At 37.9% G+C, this 20,306-nt stretch overlaps 1 protein-coding gene across 1 annotated transcript in view; it reads right to left on the reverse strand.

Annotated features, from left to right (window-relative positions):
* Positions 1 to 754: 754 nt before the first annotated feature.
* The window catches only part of CTNNA1 (catenin alpha 1), an 82,341-nt gene continuing 62,789 nt past the window's right edge, over positions 755 to 20,306 (reverse strand). The window contains exons 13-18 of the mRNA XM_060786380.2: positions 18,171 to 18,322; positions 15,234 to 15,344; positions 12,596 to 12,777; positions 7,573 to 7,678; positions 5,456 to 5,590; positions 755 to 2,101 (exon numbers count right to left, since the gene is read on the reverse strand). Coding sequence (XP_060642363.1) covers positions 1,814 to 2,101; positions 5,456 to 5,590; positions 7,573 to 7,678; positions 12,596 to 12,777; positions 15,234 to 15,344; positions 18,171 to 18,322 — 974 coding nt within the window. The 3' untranslated portion in view covers positions 755 to 1,813. The remainder of the gene's footprint in view (positions 2,102 to 5,455; positions 5,591 to 7,572; positions 7,679 to 12,595; positions 12,778 to 15,233; positions 15,345 to 18,170; positions 18,323 to 20,306) is intronic.

Raw genomic sequence — 20,306 nt, forward strand, 5'->3', positions numbered from 1 at the left:
CTCCAATCCATTTTTTGGGAGCCTCCTGAAGTTGGGATGGCAGATATTTGTTTTCAGTTTGGGGCCCCAAAATGAGACCATGGGGGGAGGGCTTCCCACCCACTGGCTCCCCTTCGCATAGTGTGCTTTAAAGAAGCTTCCATTCTTCTTACTTGGCATCTGCTGTTTCTACTCTAGAATAAAAGGTACTCGGCAGACGCACACACTTTCTGAGCCTGCCTGCACGCCACGCCACACAAGCACTCTGCTTGGAAAAAGTGTGTGTGTGTGTGGCATGTACAGGCAGGCCCGGAAAGCATGTACGCCTGCCAGTGCCTGCAGCCAACCACCTCTTACTCTACAGTAAGAGGTGCTCAGCTGCAGGCATACTCTGGGCCTGTCTGCATGCCCTGTCACACACAAACTCTCTTTCCAAGGCAAGGAGGCAAGTTTGGCTGCAGAAAAAAGCAGGCTTTTGGGTCAAGCAGATTTTTATGTGGGGAGGGGGCTCCCAAACAAATGGAAGACACGAAAGAAATGGTAGAAGCAAATTCTAGACACATCACTGATTAACCCATGAATGTCTTTTCCCAGTGGCACATGGTAGGAACTAGAGGAAGAGCAGGTTAACAGTCTGTGGTGTTATGAAACAGTAATTGTCCTAGTATATCTACTCATAAAGTATCACAAATTGCTCCTTTAAAACTATCGTAGTAAGTCACACAGTTCATTGGGGAATTAGGAATACAAAACATCCAGCTCCGATCCATATAACTGTTTTTTATCCCGGACTTTATTGGAAAAGATATAAAAACAGTAATCCATAAAATTTTCAAAACAGCAAAATTATATCAAGAAGCTCCCAATATGACAAATAATGTCTAGATTGCAGTCTGAATAAAAACGATTGGCTAGGTTTCTTTTTAAGCTTAAGGCAGGAGGCATAGCGATTATCAGAGGAACACAATGATGAATTGGCATCTGAATGCCGAGGGAAAACATGCAACGTTTACTGTACTGGCTTATACAAGCAACTTTATTAGAGTCTTGTGGCAAGGTACATCAGTAATCTGTAATCAAACCGTAACATTCTCCCTGTCTCAAGGAAAACAATCAGATTTCTTCATGATGCACTATGAATTACAAACCATGTTTCTTTGGGATTGTCTTCCCACAGGCTTCCAGAGAAACCCCCGCTCACAAGAGGCTTACAGAAAATGCACACCTCTGCACATGCTGATAAAAATAACTGATTTCAGCAGCTCAAGAACAAATTTATCAGCGTATTCCATTACAAAATAAAAGAGGGAGAAACTTGCTTAAATTAGAAAAGAGCATTAGAGTACACCACTTTCTCAAAATTGATTTCTAGCATTATTTTAGTGTTCAAAGCAACAACTAGCATTTTCCACTCTGCCAACAATTCTGATATAAAAAGCTTACTTTCTACCAACCCACAGCATTACCTACGTAACCAGATGTCCCAATTCTACTTTCAAGTTTAAGAAGGCTCACTTTTCCCCCCAAAAGGAATGATGTGATTCAGCTATGTAAAGGATTAATATTATGATAAATTCTTCTTTGGTTATAGAATAGATTTAAAGCAGGATTTATTACTTTTAAGAAGTCAGCTAAAAATACCACAGAATTCTAAACTTTCATACTAAGACCAGCATGTAATTTTAAAGTTGTATTGTCATGCTTCTGAAATCTATTTACCTTCTTTCACTCTAAAATGTTTTTTTTATCAAAATATTAAAGTAAATGATTTTTAACATAATCCACAGAACACTGGAGGTAATTCTGCAGATAGTAGCGGCCAAACCTTCTCCGTTTAAATGCTATCCATTGCCTTGAATTCACTGAGTGCTTGCACTGGGTTAACGTGCTTCTTCTGAGAAGCTCGCTTGATTTTGGTCTGCGTTTCGTCTTGTTTCTCTCGCTTGACTAGTGGTTTCTTCTCTGGAGCCTTCATCTTCCAAGACACTGCTGGCAGGTTCAGAGAAGCCATCCCTTGAGACTTCTGGTACTTAGTGGATGCCACATAAGAAGCCTTCACGGTTTGTACCACGGCATTCATCAGGTTCTTTGCAGCTTGAATCAGAGACATAGCACTATCCACCTAAAATAAAATGAGCAAGAAATCCCCTTAGTTTTCAATAACGTCCATAATGCAATCTACTAGGGAAAGGAGAAGTGGTCCTCTTACCAATTATAGGAAATCCAAGAATCAAAAAACTGTGTTTTACATAACCAAGGGTTCATTCATGTCTCCTGTTTGGTAGGTTGAACCCTTTATCACACAAAAGAGTTTATGTTGAAAGTTAATGTGCCTTAGGAACAGTAGGGTGATGGGAGAAAAAGACTTGGTAGAATACTAGAAAACAGAGTCTACCAAAATGGTTAAGCAAATATTTGAGTGCAAGGTATTTTGAAGCACAGACTAGAAAGGGAATGAAGTAAAGATGCTTTCATATGGTGCAACAGGCTGGATTAAAGTAGTATTTTTCTTATTTAGGAAAAAAATCAATTGCTGCAGAGCTTACATCTAGTAAGGTTCAACATGGATTGTGATGTCTACCTAAGTAAGTCACCAAGGTAACTAACAGATGGAAGTAAAAACCTTGACTGCACACAGGTTTCTAACAAGTTTCTAATGTGTCAAAACAGATCTGTGTCAGTAGTTGATGTGACCACCATGCAATGCTTGCATTTATCTAGGATAAGACTGTTCATCTGCCAGCCCTGATATGTATATTAACTTCTGTACAGGAATATCACATCACTATGGTGTCAAAAGAACACACAAACCCACTCAGAATAAAGACAGAGAGAATGTGAGAGATTTGAAACAATGTTCAGAACGCATGAAAAGAGGAAGCACAAAGCCTAACTGCTGCTAATCTTTCTCATTATTAACTGGTTAAGGCAGCGGTTCTCAACCTGTGGGTCCCCAGGTGTTGTGGCTTGCAACTCCCAGAAATCCCAGCTGTTAGTTGGGAGTTGAAGGCCAAAACATCTGGGAACCCACAGGTTGAGAACCTAAAAATGACTTGTGAAATTAACAAAAACTGCCCCTGTTTTTCAGTTTCTGGAGGGCCACAAATGTAAACCTAGTAGATGGTGTGGAAGCAGACTCCAAGTCAGGATCCACTGTACTCCACTCCTATTCTGATTCTGGTAACTTTGGGTGGAGGAGCCTTCTTATATGCCCTGTAGCAAAGTCCCTCCGAATAAGAAAAAGCAAGCCAATTATATGGAACCCCTGACTTCTTCTGCAACTTTAACTTCTCCTCTCCCCACCAGTTTTTCAAAGTCTCTAATAAGTGTCTATTTTATTTATTTATTTATTTATTACAGGTTCTTATAACCCGCCCTTCTCACCCCGGGGGGGACTCAGGGCGGCTTACAAAAGCGAGGCACCATTTGATGCCCGCGTCACAAAACAATCAGTACAAAATTATTACAAATTATTATTATTGTTGTCTATACCACAAACAACCTTTAATGCAGTGGTTCTCAACCTGTGGGTTCCCAGATGTTTTGGCCTTCAACTCCCAGAAATCCTAACAGCTGGTTAACTGGCTGGGATTTCTGGGAGTTGTAGGCCAAAACACCTGGGGACCCACAGCTTGAGAACCATTGCTTTAATGGAAAGACAGCAGACATAGAAAGAGTTAACAGGATACTAACAATATCTAACATACGTACTTTTCAGTGTATATTAAATCACATTTTATGAAGTCTAGCTTGGATAGAAATATATTTCTATGGTAGAAGACTACATAAGGCAAATCAGTATTTTACAGTCACAGTGAAACCCAAAGGAACATGTTATTTGCTGTCAAACTACCAAATATGTATTTATCGACTGCCAAATCACCTTTCAAAAAGTGCCAGGCTTGCAGAGAAGCACAACATTACACGTTGTGTTTTCTACAATGCCCATTTACTTCCTTCCTTCCTGGTGGTGGTGGTAAGCTGAGAAAGAAGCCTACTGTCACATGAAAAGTAGTTTTCATTTAAGTGGCACTTGATTTGTTTTTGCTTCACAGTTGTGGTTATTCCCCAAAGACAGGATTCACTGTTGTCATGTTATTTCTAGTAGCTGCCATCAAAGTTTAATGAATGGAACCTTTCCTTATCTCCCATACCCTGTACTCTGCTTTATTTACTGTGGAAGTAATTGTCTCAACTTGTGACGGTGAGAGCAACTTCTTAAAAAATGCTACAAAAACAAAACACACATCATTAAACAACAACATTGCTGCCAGGCAATGTTTGCTATGCCACTCACAAGGATATGCAAGAAGTTACCAGAATTTCCATTTCACCAGTTAGGGTTTGGGTAATGTGCTAATGAATGTGTGCCAAACTGTTATTTGGTTAATGAGTGGCAATTCTGAATAAACCGGTTAGTGAAATGAAAAAGTCAAAGTTGCTTCTCTGGTAAAGGTTTGCTTCAGTGGAAGAAGAGACAGAATCCTTGACTTTGAAAAGCCGACAGAAAAGTATAAGCTAGAATATGCTATCTTACGTATTAGAGAAAATGGCGCTGCTGTACAGGAGCAAGTGGACACATGCCCTTGTTTACATGGCTTCATACTTTTGCCACTCTGCAAACCCAATTTGAAGTTTAGAAATGATGCAGAATTCCTACTGTTTTGAGGCGTAGTGGGTGCAAATGGAATTTATCAGAGTGCATGCAAGTGCAGAAACACTGCACAACTGAACAACCGGAGAGGCTTTGGGACTTTGGCTGGGGAGCTTCAAATAGAAGTAAGAGCACACATCTGTATTCAGAAAGCAATGCCATGCCATATGAAATCAGTGTTAAATAAGTACTATTTCAAAACAGAACTTGCTTCTTACAGGAATAACAGGAAGCTAGAAACACAAATCTATACCAAGTTACAGCAATGTCCAATTATGTCTCTGACATAGTGGTAATATATAATAACCATTGCTCTAATTGGAAATGTTATAAAAAAAACCTGATGACCCCCAGTGATCTTTCCAAAGGGAAAGTGAACCAAACGCCGGCAAAAGAAGAATACAATTTATTTAGAATTTTACTGTATATATTTGTGTATAAGCTGATGTCATGTATAAATCAATGGCAGAATTTGATATGACACAAGAGTCATTATTTTGATAAGTCATTCTGCAAGAGGGGAAAGCAACAATGCTGCCTCGGGGAACTTTTCCCCCACCCAGGCATTCAAAAAGGCCAAAAGAAGGGGGGAGGTTGGTGCTTCTTTTAGGTCCTCCTGGGACTGACTAACCTCTTGCCTTTTGCTGCTCTACTCAGAGATAAGGTACAGTATTCACACTGATCTGTGGATAAGTTGATTCATATTTTTGGAGTCATTTTTTTACTATGATTTCTAGATTTTTACATGAGCATACACAGTAAGCTTGTGTGCCTGCCGAACGTAGAAGAAAGCAAAGTAGAAATGTCAAGAAATGTACGAACCCCTGACACAACGAGTTCTCCTCCCAGGTTTTGGACCTCTGCCTTCACTTTGCTACAGATGTTCAGCTGGTGGCAGTACAAAGCAATACGTTGCAAATAAGCCAGCAGGTCTTGTTTGCAAGCAGAGTCTGGGCACTGAGGGTTGAAAAAATATGGCATTTATTGCAGAGAAGTTGAAGCGAACAAAATTGAAAATAGTAACATAAATGATTCAGGTAATAAAAACACTCTCATCTTGTTAGCAGGCGTGTTCCATAGGACAGAAAGAGAGCCCAGCAAACGGCAATGGTACGATCACTCCTCAGTTTACCAATGCTTTTAGTTTATGCATATTACATAGTGTGTTGTTTCATCTACCTCTATTTTAAGAACAGAGCATTATTTTACTATTTATGGGCCTGGTAGTGTACATAGTTCCTTGTTTCTTATTTATGAATCGTATCTGGCATTGAATGTTTGCCATCTTTTGTTGAGAATCCACCCTGAATCCCCTTGGGGAGAGAGGGGGGAATATAAACAAACAAACAAACAAACAAACAAACAAACAAACTGTTGTTGTTGTAGTTATTATTATTATTATTATTATTATTATTATTTCCTCCAAACAATTCTATCAAAGTTATTTTGACCTAGTCTAAGGTGAGCTCCATGGCTTAGTGGGAACCTGAACGCTGGTCCACACAACACTCTAAGGACAGGGATAACAACAATGTTCTTTTCATGCTTTATGTGTATTGTCATTGGAAACTGCTGCTAAGAAATATGGATTGTATGGCCATTTTTTGGGCTGTATGGCTCACAGCAACCCAGTGATTTTGGCCATGAAAGTGTTTGACAAGACATTATGAAAATATTGTTTGTTTTTTGTTCCAAACATTAGGCAAGTATTTGGTAAACTCTTACAATGGGAAATGGTAAGCTGGAAGGGAATGGCAAAAGATGGGATTGTTTTGTGATGACCACATATTCCAGGCATCCTCAAACTGATGTTTGGGCCTCCAACTCCTAGCCAGCTTGTTCAATGGTCAGGAATTCAGAGAGTTGGAGGCCCAAACACCTGGAGGATCATAGTTTAACGAGGCTTGGCATATGTTGTTCAGTTTCAATTTCACAACTGGATGTTCACTGCAAGACCGGATCTATATTAGAAATTCATCACATACTAACACTTCAGTTTATAACGAAGAAGAGCACAAACTCATGCCTTTCAAGCATTAACATGTTTAGCACTGCATAGAAGAGAGCTACATCTGAGTACAAAATATTTTAAGCATTCATATTTGACAAAACCAAACCACACGCACAGTGTGAAGTGAATTAAAAAAGGCAGAATGCATTAAGATAACAATAGAAAGGAGAACGGAAATGAATTAAGTTCTCGAAAGGGTTGAAAATTCATCTAAATGGTAAGAAAGTATTCTCTGACTGCAAATGGAAAGGCATTTTCCCCATGTGAAGTAGCTGCAAGAACCAAAATGCTGAGACTCCTAGTGGGGGATGCACAGTGGAAATCTCATTTATTCTGCAGTGTGCTAGAAGGATCTTTGGTTTTGTGCTTTGTGAGTAGATTTCTTCCGTCTCCTGAACTTCCAATGAGATCCAGAACACTCTGTGAGGCTCCGCAATAAAGGTGTCTCTCTAAAATTAGATTTGACCTATCAAGTTAGATTTGACCTATCAACTGTTTGTGGAGAGAAGTTTTCAGAAATGGAAACTGAAACGCAACAGGACCTTGATTTGCTAGTGAATGCTTGGATATGTACTGAGGAACATGTTTCTTTTTTAAAACATGGCTTAGAAAGGTATGGAACTGGATACAAATAGTTGAGGACAATGCCTTGAAAACAGGGGACAAAAAGCTCTTTCTGGAACCTCTGCATCCTAACTACTGCATCTGAAATGAAAGCAAAGCCTCAGGAAATATTCAAAATGAAAATAAAAATATGGAAGTTTTAAAAAATTCAGCTAAGCATTACAAAAGACATTTGCATAGATAAATAAAGAAACTAACGAATAGAGAACTTAATATTTTTTAGACATAAAGACACTATACTACAAGCACTTATGGAACTAAAACTCAAGATGAAAGATGAATGGAAGGCTTAGCAATAACATACATGATCGGCAATGGTCCGTCCAAGTTTATCCATTCTTGACCCAGCTTCTGCAATTTTTTTGGCAGCACTAATCACATCAGATGTATTCTTAAGTGGCCCTTTCCCTCTGGAGGGGGAGAAAAGAACATGGTGTTTATTATCTTCAAGAACCCTGGTCAAATGCATCTTTACTGGACAGTTTCCTACTGAAGATGAGCTACAGCTGGCATGTTCTCAACTATTGATTGGAATCCAAAGAACTGCAAATTCTGATTGTTCAAATTCAAGTAGACTCTGGGCTTGAGTTTTTTTTGTAAAACCATCCCTCCCTCCGCAGGAAAGGCTCTTTTGCAGGTGGGAGAATTTACAGACTTCTTGATTTAGTAGCAATGATATTTGCATTTGTGCTGTTCAAATTACAAAATCAAAACCTATATAGGGAATGCCCAAATGTTCTGGTACTATTATTAGTTCTTTAGATTCCAACCTATAATAAAGAAAATCCCCAGGTAAATCATAATGGTCAGATAATTATGTTTTGGGAGGAATGATTCAATTATTGCTATATGCAAAATAAGTCCTCACCACTCAAACATTAAGCGCCTTCACCTTATTACATTTAATTTGAAACAAATTGCATTTTAGCCTGGGGTTCAGATTACAAACCAAATATAACCCGTTCTTAAATGCTGCAAGTTGCATTAAATCAACTTAGGAAATTTCCATTTTAAATCTCAGAAAACATGGCTTTTCTAATAATTTAAGTATATTCAGCTATGCACATGGTGGACTGACATTTCCATTTCTTATACAACCTTTCTCCTGCCATTAACTAATGTTTTCTGAGTTACAATACTATGTTGAGAATTAAAAGAAAAAGAAAAAAAGGAGCTTGAGATCTTGAAGTACCAGGAAGGTTGAAGGAGCAATAAAAACCTATGGGTTTAGCCCTTGCACCAATCTGATAAGAGACAGATGTCCCTAAAAAGTCCATTCTCTCCTTTCCATGTAAATGGAAAAAGACAGTGAATAGAGAAAGAATGGGTAGAGCATGGAAGTTTTTTTTTAAATGTATGCTTTGGGTGAGCCATGATTGCTTCTTCAGCCTCCCTAAAATGACCATTCAAGATAGCAACCTCTTATTCCTAGGTAGGCTGAAGGAACAACCCACTACATATGGGATAAATCTAACCTTCACGTCTTGGATGGATCTAATTATCACTATCATATTTTAACAATTCTTGAAGAGCTATCCCTTCCTGAACCAATTGGTATTTGTCAACTTTATAATGGAAGACAAAAATGGATTGCTCCTTCCATCCCATTGCTCTGCAAACATCCTAATGATACCGATATTCTATAAAGTGTATTAATCTCCATGAATCGAGTTGAGTGTGCCCAGACATGCTGTAGTCTTGGTACTTTAGCATACATAAATATAACTTTTTTATCCAACTTGAAATAATTTGTTTAGATGCTTTATTGCCCTCAGTTCTGGAATGGTAAGAAACAAACAAGAGTTCTTATAATCTTGTAAACCTTTTTCTTCTCTGAATGTAAACTTTTACATGCTACTTTTTCTCAAAGGAAGAACTGGATTTGGACATAATGTGGGCATTCTAAAGTGTGAGTCCTAACTCTCAACTGCAATGACTTTGGTATAAAGCAGTGGTTCTCAACCTGTGGGTCTCCAGATGTTTTGGCCTTCAACTCCCAACAGCTGGTGAACTGGCTGGGATTTCTGGGAGTTGTAGGCCAAAACATCTAGGGATACACAGGTTGAAAACTACTGGTATAAAGAATCTAGAATCAATGTAAGCTTATCCCTTTCAAACTTGCAAAGATTTCTATTAATGGATAACAGTGTCAATTCAGAAACTCTTTCAGCTGATGTTATTGCTACTATCAACATTACTTTGAAAAACAGGCCATGAAGTTCAGTAGTTTAAGCGGTGACTTGGTTAACATATTTAGCACCAGACTTAAATCCCATGAAGGGAACCTAAGAAGTGTTGGTGCTGCCTGTAAATTAATCCCTTTAAGAAATATTTTCACATGAAGGCGAGATAATGATTTCTCTTTACTGCCCAGAACTGTTGCTTGAGCTCACACCTGTCTTTTCAATGTGTTAGGACTCAAACCCTTTGTCAGACCAGACTGCAGAAATGTCAATACATCCTTGACTGATAAAGATTCATACAGCTCAGGGCTGGTCACACTCCCCTTACAGAACACTTTCCAGGTGTCTTAATTAATCTGTGGTGTGGATTATCGTCTAGATAATAATATGGTATTTGCAACTGAATCTCAGTAGCTTTGATTTAACAATTTTTTTCCACTCATTTTCCAAGTGGTTAATCTCAACCAACCTAAATTAGGGTGGAGGACTGGACCCCTTACTTTGCAGCAAGCTCCTCTTGTTTAGGTGAAATAGCGGATAGCTGCTCACTTGGCTGCAAAGCCCTGCCTGCCTGGGCATTTGGTTTCCCTGTTTTCTTTCTACCTTTCAAGTTGGAAGGAGAATAATTTTTAAAGTTATAATTCCCTACCCCAAATCTTTTCCTTTTGGTCTTACTGTGATATCCCACTTCTGCAGAGAGAGATCCTTGGCTTTGCTTTCACTTGAAGCTAGAAATATTTTCTTTAATTTTAACTGGGAAATGTGAATCTGTGGCACATTCCTCATTGGTGTGCTGATCTTTTGTGCCCATTTGTGTTTTCTGCTCTTCTTTTGTGACTGCATGCTTTTGCTCTTGGGGGAGTTGACTAAATTGATTTCATCCACTGCTTATCACCTCCTTTTCTCAGAAGACAAGTGGCAAAAGTCTTTGTCTTCTCCATATTCATTTGTTTACACTTCTTTTTATCATCTCACTAACTACTAAAGTCATTGTTAATTTGTTTATAAATTAAACTGATCAATTAAGCTTTTCAAGAGGTTAAATGAAGAAATAGTGTGATATAGGGAAAGACAGATTAAAAGCTCGAAGGGTTGGATGGACAGGAGAAAGAAAGCTGAAAGGAAAGAGAGGAATCAATGGCTTCAATGGAACAGGATTTTTAGGGACTCTAGGTCAAGTTGAAGCAAGGGGCAAAACCCAAAGATAGTGGCTGCTCCTTCAGCCTATTTGCAATTATTTAACATACCATGAAATTTTTATTTATTTATTATTTTTTGCATTTATATACCGCTTTTCTCACCCATGGGGGACTCAAAGCGGTGTACATCAAATAATAGCAAGATTCAATATCAACAAACATACAAAACCAATGCATGATATCCAAAAACAATGACATATACATTGCAACCATTAAAATTACATTAAACATGAACCACAAACAAACCTTTGTACAATTAAAATAAAATTAAAACATCTTAATATTAACATTAAAATCATATAATCCCTAATCATAATCCAAAGCCATTCCACTTGTCAATTGCATGTATTTCTATTCATTTATTGTACTGCATTACTTTACTGTTTGAAGGCTTGGTCCCATAGCCATGTCTTTATAATCTTTCTAAAGGCCAGGAGGGAGGGGGCTGATCTAATTGCACTGGGGATGGGGAGTTCCAGAGCTCAGGGGCCACCACTGAGAAAGCCCTGTCTCTCGTCCCCATCAACCGCATCTGTGAAGAAGGCGGGACCGAGAGCAGGGCCTCCCCAGAAGATCTTAACCTTTGAGATGGTTCATAGAGGGAGATGCATTTGGGCAGGTAAGATATTTTAGGGCTTTTTGAATTGTGCTCGGTAGCAGTACAGCTAATGCATAATGATAAATATTAAAAATGTCACTTTAAAACAGAATAGTTGTTGACATTAAAATGTAACAAAGGTTCACACATATAAAACAATGTAACACCTCATCATAGCTTAAAGGTTTTAGAAAAATTTTTAAGAAGTATGTGTCTAGTGTCAAAAAGACATTATAAGTGGGCCTTCTCTGAGGAGGTCATTCTATACTAAGGGAACTACTAATTTAAAATGCCCCCTTTCCCGTTGTTGCCTGCTATAATTTACTTGCACCCTTGAGTTTTAAAGGTCTAACTGAACATCCTCAGTTGGGTTGGAAACTAGAAGCCAATGAAGCTGTCAACAGATTCACATATATTGTTCATAATTCCCAGACCCAGTTGCTACTTTAGCAATCTTGCAGAGTTCCAATCTAAGTTTCTGCACTGCTTTTCAAATACAGTAACACACATAAAACATTGTTATAAACTCAGATGGGATGTAACCACTGAAGGAAGAGGGGTTATTTCTATCTAAATAAGATAATATAGTTGGGATGCTGGCCTAATCTTGTAACAGGGAGACTGGACCTCAGAGGCACATTCCTAAGTTTTTGCTATTTTAATGTTTTAGTGTGATTTAGAATATGATGTTTTAATGACTGTCTGTAATACAATATTGATGTTGGAAACCGGCCTGAGTCCCTCGAACGGAGGTGAGAAGACCGGTATACAAAACTGCTAAATAAATAAATAAGTTCAAAGATGGGTCAATGAGCACAGCCCAAGTTCAAGTTTGGATCTTTTTATGGGAGTACAACAGCCTTTAGAACAGACTGACAATTATGAACATGGATCAACAAACCAACCACACTACCAACAGATCAAATATGCATGGATTGCACTAGTTTCTTGGCTCCCCACCAATCTATTACTAAGCCTGGCACTAGTATCCCAATTGCTGTAACCTAGAATATATGAAAAAATGACTGTAGAGTTTTATGCTACCCACCAGGCTTTAAATATCTGTATGATCCAATTCATTTAAGTTTTATGGAAATGTGACACAGCATGGCAGACAGAGAATTCTAGATACTAGAGCATAAATGCAACACTCTTATTAGAAATCCTTTTTTTTTACTAACTCTTGGTAATGGCTATCCCAGTATAAATGGAACTGCCTGAGAGCAATGCCACATGCTCTCAATTTGGAGTCTACCCAGAAAAATATTATGCTTGATTCTCTTGAAAGACACAAAAAATGTCTCTAAAACATTTTACTTAGTTAGTAGAGCCATGAAGGATCCTTACCTGGTGAAGTCTGTCATTTCCATCATAATCATGCACATTTGTTTGGCCAGAACAATAATATCATTACCACTGTCATCCCATTTAGAAACTTCAGCATCCAATTTACTCTTCTCTTCCTGGAAGCTGGCGACTTGTTCAGCAATTTTTGCCTTTTGCTCTTGAGGGAGCTGAGCCATGATAGCCTGAAATGAAGAATTGCTCTATTCATAACTCTTTTCATTCACTAGCATGGAGCCTTTTCAGGTTCTAGTAATTTATAATGGGAAGATTAAATTATAACTGAAGGGCTGACAGGAATATTTCTTTTCATCTTGATCCAAACTTTGTGACTATATAAATTATCTATTAAAATTAGAAGTAAAGCCTATTCAGGAAAGAAAGCTACTGACGAAAAAAAAGGCTGTCATCTAAAGCATTACTAGAAGAAAATTACAAGAAGCCTTAGAAAGTTTAGTTTCTTTTCCTCTTTTCTTATCCTCTGCAACCCTTTTCACAGAAAGCTATTGCCATCACTTCAAATTGCTATAGGATTCACTGAAAAGTACAGTCAGCTGAAGTGGACATTTTAAATATACCTTTATTGCTGAAAGTCTACTTGCATACACTGATCAATGTTGTGTTAAGAATATGAAGGAAAGATTCAAAAGTATACTACGCAGAAATATTATGCTGACCTTAAACCCATTGTTGGTTGAATTTTAGAAGATTAGACACATGCTACCTATAAAGGATTTAAGGACTTTTGCACTGTGAAAGCAAATTAGAGAGGAACAACATTGTAGGATTTTATGAAATGCCAAGAGGGCAGACTGAGATATTTGCTTGCAAGGGCATGGCTATCTACACGTAAATCTACTTGTAAGCGAGTAATCCACCTGCACCGTCAAGTGGCATAATTTCTAAAAAGCAAAGCCACTTGAATCAAGCATCTGCCTTTTGTAATACATCTTTTCTATTAATTATTCTCGTTGTGATCTGTGAGCGCTTCACATATGCATAAACACATGAATAAATAAAAAACAAAACAACCAGCTACACTTTGTAAAGGTAGGTAAAGGTTTTCCCCGACATCAAGTTCAGTGAAGTCTGACTTTGGGGGTTGGTGCTCATCTCCATTTCTAAGCCTGGAGACACCTTCAAGGTCATGTGGCTTGGAATGCCATTACCTTCCTGCATTGATCTACTCACATTTGCATGTTTTTGAACTGCTAGGTTGGCAGAAGCTGGGGCTAACAGCAGGAGCTCCCCCCACTCCCCGGATTTGAACCGGCAACCTTTTGGTCAACAAGTTCAGCAGCTCAGTGGTTTAGCCCACTGTGCCAGCAGGGGCTCCACTACACTTACTCTATCTTAAAAATTACAGTTGGTCATTTATGATTTTGATGGAATTTGTCAAAGTTGATAGTATAAAATACAGGTGTATAGTGATACCTGGTTGCTTAAAGCACAGTAGAAAATTGATCATTTATGTTCAGCTTTGGGCCCAGCCTTTTCAAGAAATCCAAAAAGAAACTGGGTAGGTTTCAAAATAAGATTTAAATGCATAAAATTTTAGGGAAGGTTAAAAGATTTATAACCATGTAGAGAAAAAAAAACTTCATCATGCAAAGGGGGCAGGAACATTCTGCTATCACAAAGGAGAGAGATAACTACTAATATGTGTGTCTGAAGGAAGATCAAAATATAATGTCTCCGGAGGTAGCATTTTATATTCAGGCTAGGCTATTTTTTTAAAAGCTTCCTAGCGTAGTGCAACTTCTGATAAGAGATATATTCTTCTTTCCCTTGTTATCTTGGGGAAGGTTTAAAGTCAAGGGATTGTTAAAGCAGAAGTCAGATTACATGCTCCTCTAAGTCTGTGCTTGGCATACAAAATGCATGTGTGTATGGGTGTGCAGGGTGAAGACCGTATGCGTATATGAGAATATCATTAGAAGTACATAACTTTTATCATATTAGAAGCAATTTCATAAGCAGCCAAGACTCAGGGGCTTCATGTCATGGATTTGGATTCACCAAAAATATTAAAATTGGGTCCAAAAGTCATAAATTACACAGACCAAATCGCTTAAGAGTCTGGAGTTTAACTACAGTAACATTGAAAAGAAGCAAAGATGATGCATATGTGGGATGACTTTACAACTGAGTCATTCCCTGATGCCAGAGAGGTGTCATTATTTTCTTTCAGTTTAAATTTAATCCACCAGATTCCTAATTGAAGACAAGATGGGAGCACTAACGGAAATACAGGGTTAGTCAAAATGAATAGGCCAATAAGATATACAATTAATTTTCTTATTGGCCTATTCATTTTGACTAACCCTGTATAATATCAATGGGTTCCTGAATGAAGCGCTAATGGAAAGTCAAGGGAAGCCAGATTCCATTCTCTATGTAAAAAAACAAAAACAAACAAACAACAAAAACCAATTAATCTGATGCCTTCTAGATGTTTTGCATCACAAATCAATGTGGCCAATGTTCAGAGATCATGGAGTTGCAGGCCAAAGTACCTAGAATTTACCACGTGGCGTGGTCCTGTTCTAAGGTAGAAATAAGGTAGAGGAGTGCTAATTGTATCTTATTGTTGATAGTCTTGTTGAGACCTGAACAAGAGTAACCATAACTTTTCTCTTACTCTTGCACTTTGGCCAGCGATAAGTTGGTCATCTTCAGTCTGAACGCTAGTCCTACTTCTGACATCAAAGTCTTCTGTCTCAAAGTCTGAATCATCCAGTTCTTCAGGAGTCTATAAAAGGAATTGAAACACAAATCAAACACAAGAACAAATTTCTCAGAGTTATTCACTCTGTAATACAGTGAACTTTGGAATGCAAACTAAACACAAAATTTCATATTTGTGAAGCTTGCTGACAAAACATTGACTCAATTGCGCAAGCTTAATACCATTGTTACATTTCTGCAATGCACTGACAGTAATGATATGGAATGGATGGTTAAGAGCAATTTTACACAATTTAAAGAAACACAAACAAAAAGTGTGGGCTTTTAAAGATTTGGGATAAACACGGGACCAAACTGCACTCATTAAACAGAGCCTCTCAAGTTTCTTTTGGTATTCTAACAAGTTTAAGTATGTGGGGGGACTTGGGGGAAGAAAATGGATGCATTTCCACTAGTTTTGTAATATTTACATGGTTATTTGGGGTAAAAAAGAATATCTTGAAAAAAATGGAGCTGGGGGCAGGTATAAACTCTGGGACACTGTGGGATATATGCAACTAGCAGGAAACACTTCACCTGTTTCTGGTTTATTTGTTTCTTCACTGAAGTCTAAATTTATGCTGCTGCATCTCTACCAAATGGAAATTAGTGGTTTTCTTTCCTAAAAATTGTTTCCTAGAGTACTAGATGCAATCTTAGCTTTGTTGTTGTTGTGTGTCTCCAAGTCATATGGCAACCCTATCATGGAGGTTTCTTAGCAAAATTTATTTAGAGGTAGTTTGTGTTGGTATTCCTCAAAAACAGAGTTAATCTTTTTTCTTCCATGGGCCCCTCTGCCACTCAGGTGAAAACAATGAACCTGTTCTCAGAATGTAACAGCAGATAGTTTTGTGATGTGCAACATTAGTGTGATTGAACATCAGGTCTAACTACTATTGTATGGATGAACATAAGTGCTTTTTTGAGATATGAACAAATGTGATATGAATACTACTGTAATTTATTGCAGAGATGCGTAAATTAAGGAAATGCTAGATTTCAGTTAAAATGTCAGAAGAAAGATAATAAATTGATTTGTTTTCCCAATACAAATCAATTTATTGATTTCAATTTATTGAAATCTTTCAACTGATCCCTGGTTAAGAACCTCTGATTTAAAAGGTGAGTGTGTGAATTGCGCCCAGGATCACCCAGTGGATTTCCATTCCTGAGTAGGGATATGGACCCTGGTTTTCCAGTGTTCGAATCCAAGGCTCAAACCATTACATCACAACAGCTCTAAATATCAGCTTTACATGGTTTCAGTATTCCCCATTAATGACTGATCAAGTAGTTGACGTTTTGCTTCCTGACACAAAAGCCTTGTAAAACATCTTGATCATTTCACTTCGAACTTCAGTTCTGTTCTGTTTATTCAAAAAATTATTCATTCATAAAATCTGTAAATTTAAACTACCATGGATAAAATTAGATGAAAACTTTCATATATTCAACTGTATAATGAAAATTCAAGGAAAGCCACAGCATACCTTTGAAGAAAAAATACAAACAGATCCATTAAATTTCTCTGAGAAGGGAAACTACACCACAGAAGCCTTACTTTATACACCAAGCCATAGGTATGCCTAAAGAATGATATATTGATCAAGAGCCTGACGAGTTCTCAAGGACAGAGAGGATTCATACAGGAGAAAGATGCTCCTGATAATACTATGCCATTGTTCAGTCTTTGTAGGTTTAGACATCAAACAGAACAGAACAAGGGACAATGAAATTCGCAACATCTTAGGCTTCCACTACTCAGCCACAAAAAGCAGGGGGAGGGGTATTTATCAGCAAGTATCTCAGAGCTGACAGGGAGCTCTGGCGTGAGCTGGTCCCATGAGGTCACGAAGAGTCGGAAGCGACTGAACGAATAAACAACAATAACATCCCTTGATATTTCACTTGCTCCACCACAAAACCACTGACTACAAGCTATAGTGTGAGAAAGATCTTGACAAGTTTTAATTTTCTTGTTCCAGAGATTTGTTATATTTCATTGTTACTTTTAAGCTGTCCTGGAAAAATGCTTAAAGGGTAGACTATAAATGACAATAAAACAAAGAAATAGGTAATCATTTTATGTACCCGGTGAGACTTATGCACAACTTGTCAATGACAATTCACATAAATGAGACGGTGGCAGTCATTTATGGAGGCAATGATGAACTAAATCCATTGAGCCAACTAGTGGAAAAGCTTTAAACACAACTGACAGCATTATTACTTTCCAATATAATAAGCCTTTAGCGATTATCATAAAGCAATGGCACCTGATTTGTGGTTAAAAGTGTGGAAAATGACCAAAACAGTTAAATAGCATGTAGGGATTGCTATTTAACTATTGCTATTTAATGAATAAAATATGGAGCCTAATTTTCTAACCACTATGAAGATTTAGTTTTATACAAATACTAGCTGTCCTCTGCCACGTGTTGCTGTGGCCCAGTCTGTGTATATGTGTTTTGTGTGTGTATATATATGTGTAAGTGTGTATATATATTTGTGTATATATGTGGTTTTGTGCATGCGTTATAATGGTTTTTTTGGCTTTTTAAGTGTCTTCTGCTGTGTTTTTGAGTGATGGTCACTCGCTGGCCTGATAGGTGTATTGTGTCCAAATTTGGTGTCAATTCGTCCAGTGGTTTTTGAGTTATGTTAATCCCACAAACGAACATTACATTTTTATTTATATAGATGGACAGGATTTACTGAAGCTATTATTACAACATATTATTGTGAAAAATCTGTTTTCACACAGAAAAATCTGTTATCTGATATGTTTGATATTTTTAAAAATCTTTAAAAAAACAGAGAATGTTGTTTCATCAAATATTAGTTTACTTACTCTGATCATGAGGACTGCTTTTCTGATGTCACGAATTCCATCATATACCAGTCGTGAGGCATCAATAAATTCATTTTCATCCATTGGCTGAGCAGGGTCAGAGCTCAGGGCTTCTACAGCAGCTTCTACTTGTTCACTAAAACGTGGCATGACTGAAGAACAGGAAAACCAACTTACAACCAAAATACAAAGCACAAGGATTCTGCAGTGACTATACTGAAAAGTAGTGTTCATTTAGCAATATTATTTGTATATTATTTCCCTTCATTTCAACATTATGACTAAATTTGTTTATTTCATTTTTCCAACCTGCATTTCCAGAGTCAATTATATACTTATGCTCAATCTCTATGGTTGAAGAAGGCTGAGGGAGAGGCTCTCTGAATGAGGCACAGGTACCTTCAGAAAGGTCCTTCCATGATGTGGAGGGGGGGATCAGGAGTCCCACCTGATCTGTGCTATAAAGGTTGCAAGCATAGTTGGATTAATGTTGGCTCCGTACACCCCTGTTTGGAATGCACATAAGAAAGGTTCTGCTAGGTAGATACTGTGGCTTATATCTGTGGTGTTAAGAGGAGTGCAACAAAGATAGAGCCATTCCAATGCAACAGATGAAGTATTAGTGTAAGGAGCCCCTGGTGGTGCAATGTGTTAAACCCTTGTGCCGGCAGGACTGCTGACCGACAAGCCAGCAGTTTGAATCTGGGGAGCGTGGGTTGAGCTCCCGCTATCAGCTCAACTACCCATGTGGAGACTTGAGAGAAGCCCCCCACAAGGATGGTAAAACATCCCTTGGTCAGTGTCCTTGCAGATGGCCAATTCTCTCACACCAGAAATGACTTGTAGTTTCTCAAGTCACTCTTGATGTGAAAAAAATGAAGTATTTGTGTAACAGGGAATGGCATATGGACAGCAGGTGAAGATCTAATTCTTTTAAGATACAAGAAGGAGGAGGACAAATGAAAATAGGTGGTTTGCAAATAAAGTTCAAATTTGGAATTATTATACTAACTCTTTGAAATCTGTGCATTTTTTAATTTTATGACTAAGGCTGTTTTAAAATTATTATTTGCCATGAAGCAAAGAAAAAATGTTGAGAATACATGTGAAGAACATTCCGAGAAAGAGTACAGCTAGTTTTTTTTTCCTTCTGGAGCGAAATGAACTAACCACCGCACCAGGAAAATGTTTTATCTATCAGCAGGATCACCAGAGCTACCTGATAATGCGATCAATGCTATATTTAATTCAATAGCAAATGTATTCGATAAGCTCCACTAACCCAAGCTCAGTTCAATTTAGCAAATGGGGCAAAGATTTATGACTTTGTCCAAGAATCCTATACTGCTCCCTTTCACTGAAACACATTCTGAGTGGGGATCAAAGTACCACAAAGCTCTCGACTATGTATATGCCTTTGCATGGTAAATACAGGCACACTGGAATCAGTATTAACTGTAGCACTGACAGGAGCATTGAGTGGAGGATGTAGGACAAATGTGTTGAGGTTAAATAATTCATTTGTAGAAATGAAAGTCCCTTTTGTTCCTTTATAAATGTTCAAACTAAGTACTTCATTGATTACAATACAATACAAATAGAAACCCTATATGAAAAAAGAGAAAGGATGCACCAATGTTTTGTGGTATTTCATGTACCACACTAGGCTCTATAGAAAAGATATAGCAAGAGGTTAATCTAAGCTTTATTAGCACAAAATAGCATATCATCATTAGCACAAAACAGTAAATTTTTAAAGTGCTCTAGGAAAATAACAGGACAAACCAGACATTCTTTGGATTAAAGATAAGAGATTTTACAATTAACTCATCCTAATTCAATGAACCCACATTTAAAGCAAGTGCCCTAGCAATTTGCTATAGATGTTAGGGCTAAAGGTTAACAATTAATACATTCTAAAACACCCATGCAACTTCATATAGTGCCTTCGATGCCAAGGCTATAACCAACAATACAGGAGCAAGATCTGCTTGTGAAATGGATCTTTCTTCAGCCCTTTGCAACTTCCACATGCCTCAAGTTGACAGTTGCCCAATGCTTCAGAGCAGATTTTGGAGGGCTACACTTGGAAATGGAATCTGTTCCTCTGACAGATTCCATTCTTTCAATGGACCC

This window comes from Anolis sagrei, chromosome 1 (genome assembly GCF_037176765.1).
Source record: "Anolis sagrei isolate rAnoSag1 chromosome 1, rAnoSag1.mat, whole genome shotgun sequence".
Taxonomy (NCBI): domain Eukaryota; kingdom Metazoa; phylum Chordata; class Lepidosauria; order Squamata; family Dactyloidae; genus Anolis; species Anolis sagrei.